We start from the raw sequence: 17,096 nt of genomic DNA, 5'->3' as shown, positions 1-17,096 counted from the left end.
TTTTAAAGCTTATATTTAGAAATAATTCAAAAAGAAAAGAATCAGATTCTGTTTGTCCAGACATTTTATTGAAAAACAGCAATATGATAACATGTTCAATAATAATAATAATATTAATACAAAAATCTGTACATTCTGTGGTTCTGCAGTACATTTGGAAGACTGCTAACAAAAGAACAAAAAAAACAAAAAACACAAACATAAAAGTATTTACAGGTGTAGATTGATGCAGCCGAGAGGCTCTCCGTCTGATTCGAACTGAACGTACAGGAAATAACGCTGCCGGAGCGAGCTTACAGTAACTTACAGGAGAAATTCAGCTGAAAACTTCAGAGCATCAGATTCTCTTCAACCCTTCGATTCAAGGTGGAAATTTTAAAAATATATCATCTTTTCACTTCAGCAAATTCTCCTAAACTTCATGTTGGACTCCTGGGGTTTAAGGCTTGATGAAGCGGCTCGATAAAAAATGTAAAAAATAAAATAAACTGTACACACATTCTTTAAAAAACTGTATTAAAACTCCTAAAAGATCTAATTCTCTGTACCAAATCTAATCAGGTGGCTTTAAGAAATATATATAACAGTAATAATAATAATAATAATAATAATAATAATAATAATAATAATAATAATAATAATAATAATAATAATAATAATAATAATAATAATAATAATAATAATAATAATAATAATAATAATAATAATAATAATAATAATAATAATAATAATAATAATAATAATAATAATAATAATAACACTCTTTGGCTTTTTTTGTTTTAGTTTCTTAACCAACTGCGACAAAGTGAAACAGAAGCAACAACATAGCAGCACTTTTAAAACATTCAGATTCACCTGTTCTTCCTTCAGCTCAGGGATTCTGACAGTTTGTGGTAATACTTCTCCACTCGTGTTCCCACCAGTCTGACCAGTCTGACCAGCTTCCAGCGGTCGTCCGGACTAATAAAGGACCAGAGAATCAGTGCCGGTCGCTCCGTTTCTATCTTTATTGCTTACAGAAACTGTAATCAGTGGTTCCTACTTGCTCTGAGACCAGCTCACAAACAAATACTCTGTACCTTCTTTGTTCCAGACTTCCTTTTCTGTTTTCTGTTTTTTTTGGTTCRGTGTGAAAAAAAAGCGTCAGACAGAGAGAAGCTCAAGTGTTTAACTTCTGTTTTCTAGCAGCACTAAACGAAGAGGATCTACAGAAAACGTCTTGCTCTGGTCAGACGGAGCGGCCGGAGCCGGTTGCGGCGGCGGCGGACCGCCTCCTCTTGGCGGACGCCGGACTGGTGGAGAGTCGGTGGAGGGTCTGTGCTGAGCCGAGTCACGCTGTGCGCCGTCGGAGTTAAGACGCAGAAAGTCCCGACGCTTCTCGCAGCAGTACRGTTCCTCCTCCAGGCCCGGCTCGTTGGGCCTTTCAGAGCACAGAGTCTGTTTCCGGCTTGTCCCGCGGTCATATTTCAGATTCCCGCCTCATGGCCCGAGCGTCCAGCGGCACCATGGCCTGATGGTGTTCGGGCTCCGAGATGTTGTCCATCTGGGTGCCGTCGGGCCCGACGCTGCCCCCGTTCCCCTCGTCCGTGTCCTCCTTCTTCTCCAGCGCCATCTCGTTCTCGTAGCAGAAGGAGTTGGAGTTGGAGAGGAGGCACTTCTTCTCYGCGAGGTCCCTGGCGCTGCACAGCGGGGTGCTCGGCACCTCGTACGTCTTGTGGAAGCGGGAGTAGTCCACTTTGTAGCAGTTCTTCTCGGCGGTGAGCACCGGGTCGAATCGGTGGCCCCAGAGGATCTCGCTGGCCACGTAGGAGCTGCGGCACTGCGTGGTCATGGCCGTGGCCTCCACCATGCCCTCCAGGATGACCACGATCTCGAACTCGGCGCCCTCCAGGTCCTGCTTGTCCATGTCGAAGAAGGGGCTGTCCTGGTTGATCTCGTGGACGATGGTGATGGGCGTGACCAGGAAGATGCGGTCCACCCCGCTGTCGAAGCCCACGTCGATGTCCGTTTGGTCGAGGGGGATGAACTCGCCCTCCTCCGTCACCCTGGACCGGAGGAGCTGAGCCCGAACGTGCGCCTCCACCAGGTGGCTCTTCCTCAGGTTGCCCACGCGCCACATCAGGCAGAGCTTGTTGTCCCGCATGGCCACCGTGGCGTTGTGGCTGAACACCAGAGTCTCGTTTCTCTTCTTCGGCTTCGCCATCTTGGCCATGACCGCGCCGATGATGAAGGCGTCGATGATGCAGCCCACGATGCTCTGGAAGACCACCACGAAGACGGCGGCGGGGCACTCGTCCGTCACGTATCGGTAGCCGTAGCCGATGGTCGTCTGCGTCTCGATGGAGAACAGGAAGGCGGCGGTGAAGCTGCCCACGTTGGAGATGCACTTCTGGGCGTGGCCGTCCAGGTCCCCGTGGAAGACGGCCACCAGCCAGAAGACGCAGCCGAAGAAGAGCCAGGACAGGAGGAAGGCCAGGCAGAAGACGACGAACATCCACCTCCAGCGGATGTCCACGCACGTGGTGAAGATGTCGGCCAGGTAGCGCTGGCCCTTCTCGCTCACGTTGACYAACTGCACGTTGCAGTGGCCGTCCTTCTTCACGAAGCGGCTGTGCGGCTGGCGCCTCGTGTGCACTTTGGCCTTGCCGTTGGGCGCGGCGGCGGCGGTGGCGAGCTTCATGCTGTCCTCCTCGGATGACACGGTGCTATAGCGGCTGGCTCGCACGCTTCCCATCACCTCAGCCGGGGAGGGCGGCGCTGCTTCTGCTTTAGAAAACAGTCTGAGTTTTTGGAAAAAGCGTTGGAGAAACAGTTTCGAAACGCTTCCGGGGTCCAACTACGGGAAGAAATGGTGACGGGATGAGGCGGCTGCAGGGACGCCTCTAGATGGAGCACGACAAGCGACGTGTGGGGGGGGAGTCACTCCTCTTTCCTCAGGGGTCCGATCCTCATGGTCTGCTGCAGGAACACAGAGCGGAGAGGCTTGTTAGAGGAAACAGCTTGGTGTCAGTTGTAAAGAAACGAGGCACTAATGGAACATAAAACACAGACAGCTCATTACAGCTGATCAGCTCCAGCATGTGTGCAGCCTGAGGAGAACCAGGACCAGCCTCAGCAGACACGCCGCTCCGATTCGACATTTCGACGCGAACAGAGAGGTCAGGCAGTAATTACGGTTAAATCCAGTTAATGGCCTTTTTACGAAGAGAACATGTTGTTCTTGGCTGCTCCTCGCTGACCTGCTCGCCTCAGCTCAGGTCCCGAGTTACGACTCGCCGCCTTCAGGAACAGGTTTTCCACAGAGCTGCCAAKTTTTAATCCACACTCACACATTTTCTTACAACTTTAACGCAAAATAAGYGAACGCATGTTTTTATTTGATGGACGTTGACGGACGAGTGTCTCTGATCTGTCCTCTGATGTGCAGCACAGATGCACAGTTTGTTGACTCGAAGCCCTCAGGAGGGGGTCCGACTCTCTGCTGCACATCTCCCAGCTCCCCTGAAGCACCTCTCATTAGTTTGAGCTGTCCTGGCAACAAAGTCCTAATCGAGCTCCCTGCTGTCTTTTTTTTTTTTATGTTTTAATCAGCCAACTCCTCTCTGAGACACAAGAGTCAAAGATGAGAAGTGAACCATCAAACTGTTTCACACCTACAGCTGTCTGATGCAACTTCCTGCTGAGTTGTGTTCAAATGATCCCACAATAAAACTCAATGAACTGGATCTAAATTTAAAACAAACTAATAAAAAAAAACTACATTTTTAATTTTTAAGTCCCTTATAAGGTCTGATCTGAGCTGATGTGAGCAGGTGTCACTTTCCAATCAGAACTTTATTCTGAAAATCTAAACGAGGTGAGCCTTTTGGCGGGTTTTGTGCGTWAAAACGGGTCCGGAAGTCTGCGGGGAGTTCGGCTCAGATCAGAACCTCACCGGCTGCTTTAATCTAATGATAAAATAATTAACCTGAACAGGTGAGTGAAAGGTGGATCTACCTGTTGCGTATCGGATCTTCCAGCTGAAATATAATCCGGGCCGCCTCACTCATCCCGGGCTGACGCGTCCCTCGTGTCTCCGGAGGACCGGTTCTGATAAAGTGCTTCGCAGTGAGGTTCTCCAACGCGTTTATAAAACCGCAGGCACCGGTTCGGCCCCGCCCCCTCCCGGCTCCGGGGCCGGCCAATGGGAGCGGAGGAGCGGAGCGCGGAGAGGCGCGCGCTCCGCAGGTTTCTGAAGGATGCGAGTGATGCGTTCAGGGACCAGCGTGCAGTTAAAGCTCAACCAGGGATTAAATCTGACTTTTGTCATCAGGAGAACTTCTAAATCTGCCCTGGAAAGACTCAGAAAGAAGTTTTAACTTTGATTTAAAAAAAAATAACTTCATTATTTTCACTTGTAGGAACAAAATTAGCTAAAACATTAAAAAAAATATCTGCAGAGAAACAAATTCAGGATCATTAAAACAAACATAACCAAACAATGAAATATTTAAAAACGTTAAAAGAAAAAGTAAATAACTTGATTTAAGCAGATTAAAGTCATCGTTTGATGTAAAATCTGCAGAAATTCTTCAAACTGCTGCCCTTGTGGTCACCACAGTAACCACACACTCCCTGTCACTCCCTGACCAATACACAAACAGTTGCTGTAAGAAAACTATAAAACCTACAAGAGTCCAAAGATTTTTTTAAATGTTTCTGTAGATTTTTATGATGAATCAAAGAAATTTACTTCTATCATTTGTTTTCTTTAAACTTTAGTATTTATTTGCTGATTTTCTGCAGGTTTTGTTATAGATTACATCATGTTTGGATGTTTTTTTATATAAAGTCTGCAGGAAGAGCAGGAATCATGAATGAAAGGAAAGGAAAGCGAACCATCAGGGTGTCAGAGTTTTTGTGCGGCGAACACGTAAACTAAAACCAAAACAAAAAGCAGACTCAGACCTCCTGGTTTCAGTGATTGTGTTGTTTTTACAGATCCTAATTTCTGAACGCTGCTTTGGAAACAGAGTTGTGTCGGAAACACTGAGTCACCCAACGAAGGGCCTGGATCAGGATCCCACCGTCTCCCAGATCCAGTTGCTTCACATGTTGAGACTCTGTTGTTCTGTAATCTGGTCTGGAAGCGTGTGGTCTTCCTGAGCACCAATTCATCCCAAACATCAACCTCAGCTTCGTGGTTTTCACAAAGAATCTCAGAGGGCTCCATTCCTCCCAGCCCCCCCACTCGTATTTTTAGCCCTGGTTATTTTTAGCGGCGCACATATTTAGGCCGAACCACCTGTGTCAGAGCGCTGTGCACGCCGTGAGTGTGTTTGTTTTCCATGCCCAATTTGCAGCGCTGCGTGCGGCGAGCCAGAGCTGCGTGTTGGACCACAAGGTGGAGGGCTGGAGGCTGGGCTGAAGGAAACCCAGACAGCTGGTGTCTCAGCAGCAGCATCTAGAGGAGTGAGCTATGAAAACACTGGAATAATAACGAGCTGATGATGGGAACAAGAAGTAAATATTATTTCACTGCTTTTCTTCAACTCTGAAAACTCAAGCTTTAATTGTGGATCTTTTGTTTTGAAGTCCTGAACAAGTGATTTGATGAATGTGTTTGTTATTTACCGAGTCAGAACAAATGTTCAGAAGTACAAGAAAGAAAATGCACGTCTCCCGCCACCTGATAAATGACCCTCAGCTYCTTTCACAAGAAAACTGACTTTAATATTTGTGAAAACGACCAAATMTTTGTGTTAAAACAAGTTAACTTTGACGACCATCTTGAATGAAGTTAGTTAAAAGTCAGCCCYTCTGTTTTTGAGACTTTTGTTTATTAAAAAGTGTATTTTTCTGATGCAAGAAGCACAAATTTTATCAGAATCAGAAAAAAAAAGAATGCTGACAAAGCATTTTATCATAAATAGAAGCTGCATCTGATGTTAAAGCAACATATACTTGTAAAATTGTTGTTTTATTATTTAGCTGGGCCACATATAACCACTGCCAGGGCTGGCTCTGGCTAATTTGGTGCCCTGGGCAAGATTGTAAGCATTTTTCCAGTCATTTGAAGAGCATTTTACAAAAATTCATGGGATTAATAAAACAAACTTACATGTCAACCTCTTTGGACATTTACTTGTGTAAAAAGCCTCAAAAATCCATAAATTTTGCAAAAAATCCATACAACTCGCACCCACAGGTGTGTGTGTGTGTGTGTGTGTGTGTGTGTGTGTGTGTGTGTGTGTGTGTGTGTGTGTGTGTGTGTGTTTATCAACAGAATGATAGGCCTTTAATTAAACTCTGATCCACACGTGACTTTAATCTGATTTTAGTCTCAGAGAGGAAACTGTTCCCGGATGTAATAAGCACATGAAACAACCTGAGTCATGATGGAGATGAATCAGGCACTGTAACTTCCCACACACACACACACACACACACACACACACACACNGTACGTCCGTATACCTGCAAAATGACGTAAAATCCTCATAACTTACGGACAATCCGTACAAGTTGACACGTATGCATAAAATCTGTATTTATGAACATCAAAAATCAGATTTTAACAGGAACTTTATCTGAGATCAGAACTGAAGCTTTATTCTCTTTATTTTGTTTTCTGTTTCCACACTGAGCACCAGGAGTTAGTCTGCACCACACTTTTATCACAAAACATCCTCTGCACCATATAACACCTTATCAACCTGAGGAACCAGTGATTATTATACAGAGTAAATTAACACTCTGATAAAAGTTATAAAATACAGCTTTAATCCCTCATTAGAGACGCCCCCCTAGATGGACGGTGCCGTTAGCACTTGCCTACAGTGCCTATGCCGAGCCGGTCCATCTGCAGGAGATCCTCATTAATCACAACTTTATGAACAGAAAAGGTCTCTTTTGTTTAGTGATTATCCAAAAAGATGCTTTTAGAACGTTTCTGTTTGGTGTCAGATAAGCAGACTTTATCTCCTCGTTAGTTTTTTTCTGGATAACTTGAACTAAAACGATGATTTGATTGGAATTTTTATGTAATGTTTTCAAAATAAAACAACACATTCAGCTCATTCACTCTAAAAATYTCAGTTTTATTTCTATTTATTTTTACATCATAAAGAGATGTTTTGACTCTTTTAGAGTTCAGATAAAAAGACTTGTTGTTTTCTGTCTTTTAGATCAGCCAATCAGAGATCTGCTGACAGGTGGGTAGGTTAACCCCCCCTCCTCTCTCTTCATTGTCATAGTTTACTAAAGATTGTCTGTTTGACAGATTATTATTTGACTCTGGAGGTCTGGAAGTAGCTCATATGAGTTTCTGGGTCCAGTTTTCTTCAGCTCATTTAGTTTGTCAGAGCTCCTAATGTCAAAACGTCCTGAAACTAAAATAGATTTTTGGAGAATTTCTCATCAAAACAACAACAAAAAGGTGTTAAACGGCCTAAACCTGAAACTCCCACCTTTTCTCTTCTGTTGCTGGTGAAAACTCTTCTTGGAGAACGCAGTGAGGCCGCAACGGGTTCTTTAACTTAACGTGATCCATCAGTTTTTGGCGGGCAGACATTTGAACCGAGTCCATCGTTTTTTCATCATCAAGGTCAGACAGACCTGGAAGACCAAAAACACGGGCGCTCTGAGAGCATCTGATATCAGAACGTCTCCATTTGAAAAACAAACTTCAGCCTCAGCGCCGAGTCCAAAACCTGCTTCGTTTATAAGAAGCTGCGGCCAAAAGATCGGAGTGAGATATGGTTTGTTTTATTTGCTCAAAGCTTTGGTAATAGTTGGGTTATTAATGTTTTATTGGCTGGCCAGAAACACTTAGAATTCAACAAGAACTTCCAGTTTTCTCACCGCTGGTGAATTAAATAATCTGTTGGTCAAAGTGGAAAAATTTATTTCCCCTCTCTGCTCCTTCCTCTGCGAGGATCAGAGAAAATCCATAATAATTCAAACTTCAGCACCAATTTGTTGCTTTTAAAATTGCTCGAGTTGTTCGCTGTATAATTAACCCACAATGAAAAAAAAAAKCCGATGCAACTGTTTTAATTGTTTCTGATGCTTTCAGAGAGGGAATGAGGCCGGTCTGTCTGTTCACTGCAGCCAGGATCACTCAGGCCTGAATTAATGGGAATCGAAGGATAACACGAGACTGGGAGCATCACCAAAACCYCATCAGGCAGGACAAGAACCTCACAGCTGACTAAACATTTGGGGTATAATTTAGTCCTAATTCTATCATCTCCGTCCCTGATCGTCCCCATTGTTCAGTATAAAAACACTCGGGACAAAATGACTTCAGTCTAGTTTTCACTATTATTCAGTATTTCTGTTCTGATGTTTTTATCWGCTCCACACAGATTGGCTCATTTAAAAGGTGATCAGAAACAGTGACACCTTTTGGACCATCAGAAAAAAGTAGATAGAAACTGCAAAATTTGAAAACGTCCTCAATTTTGCAAAAAAAAAAAAAAAAAAGGTTTTTATCCACGATTGAGGTGGCTTTATCTAAAAAAAAAGTTAATGCATAAAAAGGATGATGCATTTGCCAAATAAGTTCAGACCAGAGGTGGGTAGAGTGCCAAATGTTTCCATTTACAGGCACCTACCAACAAATATACAGTGTTTGGGTTGATGAAGGATGACATCTTCAAAGTTGGTGTATTTGTTATGGTTTGTCTGGGTTCTTGTGTTATTTTGGTCCCTCTCTGTTTGCCTCCTCCTGTCTGTCTTTGCTCCAGGCCCCGCCCACTCTCACCTGTTCTTCATGTCTCTCTCCCAGGTGRTTCTTATTTCTGCTCGTTAGTTCTCCTTTATATTCTGTTCTCCATCTCCAGTCTTGTTCAGATCTTTGTTTCTGTTTGGTGTTCATGTTCTTATCAAAGCTCATGCTCAAGATTTTGTTCATTTTTGCTGTCACGTCAGCTATTTGTTTTCTTTTATAAATTTTTTTTTTGCTTAAACTCACCAAGTCCTGCATTCTGGGGTTCTACCAACCATGTAATTCATAAAAGTATTGGAAAATCTTCAATAGAATACCTCGGGGTCACGGGGTATTTCGGCCATTTACTGCTAAAAACAGTTGTACTCAATTAAAAGTAGCAGTACTTCAACATATTTTTGCTCATGTAAATTTAAAAATGAGCTGTCCAATAAATTACTCAAGAGTAAAAAAATGTACAAACTGATCATAACATCTGATTTAATATTTTAAAATTATGTCATCAGACTGACAGAATATACTGTAGAAAGTATTGTTTAAATTTTGGTGTTTTTAAAGACTAAAATAATGAAAATTAATTTAATTACAAAACAAATCCCAGCAGAAGAAACACTTTTCCAATTCAAAATTTTCTTATAAAATATTTGAAACTAGAACAGGGTTAAGTACATCCTGTGACTATATTTACTGTTTACTGTACTTTACTGTACTGTAAATATCAGCAGATAGAAATTATAATAAAAACAAAGCTTGTGTACAAATAAGACGTCTCACTTCAAACTAAACTGTGAGTTGTGATACTTTATAATAATATTACTCGAAGTAAAAAGTGTGGTGCAATAAAACCACTCCTAAAAGTACATATTTTCCAAAACGTTACTCAAGTACATGCAAGTGAGTAAATATAACTAAGTAAATGTAACTAGTTACTACTCACCTCTGGTTCTGACGTGGCAACGGCAGCGCTGCAAATCGTGCTATCCGGTTGTTTGTCTCCAAGAAATTCTTCTTCTTGAAGAGTTTACTGGTGGTTGAAAACCAAATGGTGTTCATTAAACTAAACAAATGTTGCGATGCTAARGATTTTGAAAACGTATAAAAATGCACGCTAAGATGCGATTTCATTACACGTCAAGATTTGGATTGTTCGTCAATTACACACATTTTGCAGGTTTTTACAGGACGTACAGGGAAATCTCATGGATTAAAAAAAACAACAACTCAGTTTGTCAAGATTCTACCATGTCATGCTGCATTTATCAAGTCTAGTTTATTCATCCCAGTATTCTTGCTTTCAATCTGCTCATTGTTTCACCCCTCCCATCACGGAAATTCCAATCTAGATCATGTCATGCACCTGTTCCCCTCAGTATATATTCCCTCAGTCACTACCAGTCCAGCGCCAGATTTATGAACGGTTTTACCTAGTAGTTTTTCCAGRGATCCCATGTCTTGTCTTGCCTGCCACGTTACGACCTTGTTTATGTCCTCTGGTTCCACGTCTCCTGCCTCYCCCCTGTCTGCCACCGTCTCGGATTCTGTCTCTCTGGTTTTGACCCTCGCTCTCGTTTTTGGATTCCTGCCTTTCGCCTCAGCCCCTATTGGATTTGCCCAGCCATCGGACCCCCGGATCTCGAKCCCCGKRRGTGTACCACGACCAAGAGTTAAGTCTGACCCCCTTAACCTGTCACCGCTCTCTGACCACATGTTTTTGACCCACGCCTGTCTCACGGATTCTCCTCAAGCCTGCATACCACGCCGCAGCGCCAAACACAGAAGTGCCAGGAACCACCATCGCCTGAGACTCTCAAAGTCTTTCAAAGTTTCCAAAACACTGGTACTAAAAAGGTTAGTGACTATTTACTGCTCCAAAGCTCTGCCGCTGTCTTGGTTAGTCACTAACCTGGTCATTTCTTGTTTAGACCTCCGTGTCCCGGTGACGTGTCGGTCCCGATCCTGCTGCTCCAYATTTAATAAAATCCTTAAATCGTCTCTGGTGTCTGAGCATTCAGTGAAACTCACAAACCCCATCATTACACAGTTTCAGATTTATTTTTGCGCCTGTAGGATGGAAAAAAAACTTTAATAAAATTAAGTTAAATCACCATTATGGATTCTTGAGAGTCAAGATGCAGCTAAACGTCAGAGGGGTTGACATGTATGGGCTTCATGTAGAGAAAACTTACCAGACATTTTTACCCTGGCACCAACAAGTTCCCATACGGTTTCTTATGAGTATCTTGGTAATCACTTTGTGAATTGTCATAAAAATAGTTAAATCCAACACAAATAAATCAGTGTTGAAAGTGGTTAGCATGCTCGTGGATCATTGGTCAGTCAATGAAACCTTCGCTGATTGGTTGTAGCTCCAAGTGACAGCGACAAAATCTGAACGTTTTTCAACTTTCTGATGCAAGTGTGCACCTCTACGTGTACGAGCTCGAAATTTCACTTGAACGAGTTTCACCCGTCGCTTGGTTGGAGGACAAGTGATGGTCGCCTCACCACCAGTTCCATAGGAAATGAATGGAGAGGGAGCGACGTTGCCTTCTGAATGTTGAACCCATTCATTTTCTTTCTGTCTCTGGACAGCATGTAACATCACCGATACTAGTTGATATCACAGAACAATTACAACACATTCCTAAAAACTTATCTCCGTTGTCCCGAGATGTTTGGTCCCTGCTTGTTTGCAACTTCTACTTCCCTGTTTATTACAGCCATGCATAACGTCAATGTCTGATGAAATAATGCTTTGCCTAGCCTGGTTGATTCGCTCCAAACTGTAGACGGAAACACACCTACTGGTAATTCACATTTCTTTTTCTTTTGCGACATTTTAAAAGTTCACACAAAATTTTCATTAGTTGGTTGAAAAAATGGTTATAGCCACCTTATCTCTGAGGTCAGGATGGGTTTTATGTTCAGTTCTGCTTTTTTGGCTTTTATAAAGTTAAAGAGAAACCTTTCCAGCCCTCCTGTGTCTTCATGTCATCAAAATCAAGTTGAAACTGAAACGAACGACAAATGAAAAGAAACTGAAGACAAATAAATGCATTTTATTATCCTAATGATTAACCTGCATCTTTGATAGACTCGCACATCTTCTAATATTTTAAACTAATTAAAACATTTTATAAATACAATGTCCAAGACGGATGAGCAGTTTTAATAATTAGATCTGGAATAATTTTTGGTTGAGTAACAAATGGCTTCCCAGTTTAGAAGAACTGCTGTTCACAGTCTGAAAGGAGTCCCATCATCCAGGAGGAGCTCCAGTTAGAACTGCTYCTCCTCCTRATTGATAGGAGTCAGCTGAGGTGGTCCGGTTAGGATTCCTCCTGATTGGTTTTCCAGGTACTGGAAGGAGACCCAGAGGCAGACTCAGAACTGGCTGTAGGGATAGTGGATCCTCTCAGGTCTAAAGACCTGACCACAGATGAGCAGCAGAAAATAACCTTTACAAACTTCTCAGCACTACCCCCGAAGGATTGTCTCTCTCTAGATGGTTGGCTCAGTTTATTTATTTCAAATTTTTGTAAAGTCTTAGACATCTGTTTCAGGACTGAGGTCGTCTGGGACAGTCACAGAGTCTTGACGACCTTCTCCTTGGTACGTTGTATTGTTTGGTTTGGAACTGGTGTCGCCCATCAGCTCCACTGTTACCACCGGAGGTTTCAGGCAGTTGCTGTGATGGTTTTGTGGACTGGTTTTCGGAGAAGGCCGTGGAGAACATCCAGACGAATGCCGCGGTGAAAGTCGAGCAGAGAGCTCCAGTCGCTTCTTGTGGTCGTAACCCTCGGCGCTGCTCATGGGGATGTGCACCTTTGCGGTGTGATTGAACAAATTGTAATCCACCTTGTAGTGCCGCTTGTTCACCCTGATCATCTCCTGGAACAGATGACCCCAGAGGATCTCATCAGGCGTGTACGACGTCCGGGTCTGATGCAGCATGCCCGTGGAGTCYTCTGTGTAGGTAAACGACACCACCAGCTCAAAGCTGGCTTTCCGTAGATCGTCCAAACCCATCTTGTACAACGGGCTGCCAGGTTCAATCCTGTGGAAGACGATGGTGGGTGTGACCAGGACAATGTCCTTTTGTTGGATGGTCAGGTCTTCATAGCTCAGCTCAACTTTCCCTGTTGAGTGCTCTTCGGTGTGGACTATCTGAGCCTGAGCCATGCCCTCCACCATGTGGTACCTGCGGAAGTCCCCGATCCTCCAGGAGAGACAAAGAGAACCATCTCGAAGGTTGATGACTGCGTGACTGCTGAAGCCAACGGTCTGCGCCCTCTTTCTGGCCGAGGCCATTTTGGAAACCACGATTCCGATCACGAACGTGTCGATGAAGCAGCTGATGACGTCCTGAATGGTGACGACAATGATGGCGACCATGCAGTTCTCYGACATCCCTCTGAACCCGTAACCGATCGTGGTTTGGGTTTCCAGAGAAAAGAGGAAAGCAGCCATGAAGCTGCGCACCTCAAACACGCAGGGCTCGGTGTTGTGGTCCCTGACGTCTCCGTGGGCCAGAGCGATCACCCAGTACAGGATGCCGAAGAAGAGCCAGGACAGGATGTAGGACGAGGCGAAGATCAGGAGCATCACCCTCCACCTGATCTCCACCAGCGTGGTGAAGATATCGGTGACAAACAGCAGCCACTCGTGTGGAACGTGGCGGAAGTAGACGTTGCAGTTGCCCTCCTTACGYATGTAACGCTGTTTCTTTGGGTGGGCTCCATTTTCGGTCTTCACGCTGATGTCACTGGTGGGGCTCACAGATATATATTTCGTTGGCATTTTTTACGGTCTGTGGAGGAAAAGGAAATGGTTGTTAATTTATTTGGTTGCAAACAGATATCACTGAAAGATGGTGGCATTTGTTTCTTTTTGTTGTTGCTCTGATACAGAAAACTCGTGCTTTTTTCCAACAATTTTCTTTTCCAGCTGCTGTTATTGTTCAAGGAATGAAAAGGTTTGAAGTGGACCAGACACTGAAAATGTCCAACTTCCTTTAAAGAAATYCACCTTAGTGACAAAAACAGCATCTGTCAGGAAGAAAAATGTGTTTCATCTCTTTATTATGTCACAAATTATTCTTACTTTTCAATACACTCACCAGTGCATTTTTTTCTTTTCAATCTGATTGAACTGGAGATCTATTCTTGTTGCAATCTGGGAATGTTTTCCTGTGATTCTCTTTTTCCAGCCGGCTTGTTTTGTGTTAATAAGGTTAAATCTTAATGGGAAAGTTGCCTGGAGATTCAAAACTCATCACAATAGTTCCCTTTTGCTGTTTTCTGTGTCTTCTGCGGGTTATTGGTTAAAAATAGAAACTTAACACTAAAAAAACTGGAACGTTTACTTCTTCACTCTACAGATTCCTTRAGAGCAGCAGCTGTAGATGAGTAACCACGTAAAAGCTAAAGTTTTATCACGGAGAGTTAAAAATAGAACTTTAATTGTCATAAAGTTCTGCAAGTACTCAAAACGTTCCAACACTAAGGACACCAAGTTCATTTAGAGTACCAACAGTAGTAAATAAACACGGTAACGATCCCAACAACGCAACAGGTTTTTAGTTGCCTCAAAGTTGTGGTTGAAGACATTTTTTGTGTGTGGAGGTTAAAGAGATGTCAACGATTCAATAAAACATTCCAGAGGACGCTGGAGAAACTGGAATAAGGTCGTGGTGAATTCAAAAAGAAAAGACCAATCGGTTAAAACAGAGAGCTTTTTCTCCTTTTTTAAATCCATCCGATCAGGAGTCACTTCATGCTACAGCCAACATCAGAGCTGCYCCTCAATGCAGGGGCTGCAGCCCACGTAGGGCGCGTTTGTGGGCTGCTCACTGCGCCACSCCGTGGGCTGCGTCTGAGGATCCTACACGACCGACGATATCCCAGGATTCATTGTGTCGTCAGCAAACTAAACAGACAAACATAAACTGTTTTTTGTCTTTTTTTTTTTTTTACAACAGAGTTTAGAAAATCATCACAGACCAAAGAATGTGTTTGTAYATTCTTTGGCGACTGTGGTGGATTGGTTAGAGGAGTCGTCCTGGAAGGGAAAGGTCGCCGGCTCGATCCTCCATCCAGTCGTTGTCCTTGGGCAAGACACTTCACCCGCCTTGCCTACTGATGGTGGTCAGAGGGTCCGGTGGCGCAGGTGCATGGCAGCCCTGCCGAGCTTACCATCATGTGTGTGCACGGATGAATGTCTGAAGTGTAAAGTGCCTTGAGGTCCAAGTGGACTTGATAAGGCGCTATGTAAGTTCAAGCCATTTTACCATTTAAATAAGTGCAGGGGGTGTGYKCTACGTGGGCTGCAACCCCTGATTTGTTACACAGATCATTTCTGCCTGAACGTGGGGCAGCGTGGTCACACAAACATTTGTCATCTAAAGGTTAGACCGTCTAATTTCTCAGCATTTTATGCCCACGTTGGGTGTGGCCAACGTTGGGTGTGGCCTACCTGGGTCACAACRCCTGATTTGTTACACAGCTTAATTGTGCCCGAGGAGCTCATTTTTTAAGTCATAGAAGAACTTCCTGTTAGTATCTCAGAGCCATCCTAAATGCCCTGATATCTATGCAACGAGGGAAGTCAAACCTCCAAACAGCTCACCTGAACTTTTGGGGGGGTTGTTCAGACCTGTCACTGAATTTGCTTTTATCCACATCTGTTTGTTAGTCTGGACTCCACCAAGGCTGCCCTTTGTCACCGATTCTGTTCATTACTTTCATGGACAGAATTTCTAGGRGCAGCCGAGGTGTTGAGGGGATCCYTTTTGGTGGCCTTAGGATCACATCTCTGCTTTTTGTGGATGATGTGGTCCTGTTGGCTTCATCGGAACGAGATCTGCAGCTCTCYCTGGAGCGGTTCGCGGCCGAGTGTGAAGCGGCCGGGATGAGGCTCAGTGCATCCAAATCCGAGGCCATGGTCTTGAGCCGGAAAAGGGCAGAGTGCCTTCTCCGGGTCAGGGGGGTCGCCCTGCCTCAAGTGGAGGAGTTTAAGTATCTGGGGATCTTGTTCACGAATGGGGGAAGAAGGGAGCGGGAGATCGACAGGCGGATTGGCGCAGCYRCTGCTGTAAAGTGGGCGCTGTACCGGTCCGTCGTGGTGAAGAGAGAGCTGAGTCAGAAAGCGAAGCTCTCGATTTACCGGRCGATCTACGTTCCTACCCTCATCTATGGTCATGAGCTTTGGGTCATGACCGAAAGAACGAGGTCCCGGATACAAGCGGCSGAAATGAGTTTCCTCTGCAGGGTGGCTGGGCTCTCCCTTAGAGATAGGGTGAGAAGCTCGGTCATCCGGGAGGGACTCAGAGTAGAGCCGCTGCTCCTCCACGTCGAGAGGAGCCAGTTGAGGTGGCTCGGGTATCTGGTAAGGATGCCTCCTGGACGCCTCCCTGGTGAGGTGTTCCGGGCACGTCCCACCGGGAGGAGGCCCCGAGGAAGACCCAGGACACGCTGGAAGGACACTGTCTCTCGGCTGGCCTGGGAACGCCTTGGAGTTCCCCCGGAGGAGCTGGAAGAAGTGGCTGGGGAGAGGGAGGTCTGGGCCTCCCTTCTGAAGCTGCTGCCCCCTCGACCTGACCCCAGATAGGCAGAAGAAAATGGATGGATGGATGGATGGATGGATGGATGGATGGATGGATGGATGTTTGTTAGTCTGAACCCAATCCATCCAGAGCTGAGCTGTAGGACCTCCTGCTGAACCCAGGTGACCCCACACAAGCAGCATAAGGTTGCTCAGCTGATTAAATATAATTAAAGAGCTTCTTCTTTTTGAATATTTTGAATTAAGTTGGGGTCTACATAAAGAGGAACTGCAATGCTTTGGTCTGAACTCATCCTAATTGTAACTCCACAAGCTCAGATTTTGCAGGATATGTCCACTTTAATTAACTCTTTATTAGACTTCCTGAAAAAAATCTGTTTATTTTGTCAAGATTTTGTCAATCAGATTGGATTACCAGGAGTGTGACGAGTTTATATTTTCTTAGGTTGTTCTGGTTGTTTTGGACCTGTCGTGGTCACTGTAAACTGTAACGTCCTGTCAATCAAAAGACAATCTAAGRCGTAATTATTTAACTAATTAAACACAAAGCTGATGTTAAACTCACTGTGAAACAGATTATTGTTAATTACACATTTAAAGGTTAAAAACAACCTGCTCTCTTTTTGGTCATTTTGTACCCAGACTTTTATAACAACATGATGTGAATTTAGATGTTTTCATGTTTAAAACCTGCTGAAAATAAGAATCGTTTTGTTTGCACTAAAAGTCGTTTCTACTTCCTGCTTGTTCAGAGTAAAGAGTCCAGCAGCTGTCCACAAGGAATGGGTAAAGATGATGGAAGAATTAGGTAAAACATAAATAC

General features: G+C 44.1%; 2 protein-coding genes across 3 annotated transcripts in view; both read right to left on the bottom strand.

The window, feature by feature from the left end:
• Positions 1-1,113: 1,113 nt before the first annotated feature.
• kcnj2a (potassium inwardly rectifying channel subfamily J member 2a) lies at positions 1,114-4,376 on the bottom strand. Of its 2 annotated transcripts, none has more exons than XM_014014867.1 (2): positions 3,062-4,376; positions 1,114-2,958 (listed from the first exon to the last, which is right to left on the bottom strand). In XM_014014867.1, the coding sequence occupies exon 2, from the start codon at positions 2,732-2,734 to the stop codon at positions 1,460-1,462; it is 1,275 nt and encodes a 424-aa protein (XP_013870321.1). In that variant the 5' UTR covers positions 2,735-2,958; positions 3,062-4,376; the 3' UTR covers positions 1,114-1,459. The 2 variants fall into 2 exon arrangements, with proteins under 2 accessions (XP_013870321.1, XP_013870320.1); XM_014014866.1 differs by having other exon boundaries at positions 3,997-4,376.
• A 7,377-nt stretch (positions 4,377-11,753) lies between these two features.
• LOC106522024 (inward rectifier potassium channel 16) overlaps positions 11,754-17,096 on the bottom strand; it is an 8,852-nt gene continuing 3,509 nt past the window's right edge. The window contains exon 2 of the mRNA XM_014014865.1: positions 11,754-13,520. Coding sequence (XP_013870319.1) covers positions 12,257-13,510 — 1,254 coding nt within the window. The 5' untranslated portion in view covers positions 13,511-13,520 and the 3' untranslated portion in view covers positions 11,754-12,256. The remainder of the gene's footprint in view (positions 13,521-17,096) is intronic.

The sequence above is a fragment of the Austrofundulus limnaeus genome, unplaced genomic scaffold (assembly GCF_001266775.1).
Source record: "Austrofundulus limnaeus strain Quisiro unplaced genomic scaffold, Austrofundulus_limnaeus-1.0 Scaffold119, whole genome shotgun sequence".
NCBI lineage: Eukaryota > Metazoa > Chordata > Actinopteri > Cyprinodontiformes > Rivulidae > Austrofundulus > Austrofundulus limnaeus.
Note: the sequence above shows the minus strand (reverse complement) of the source record. Positions and strands in the feature narration are given on the sequence as shown.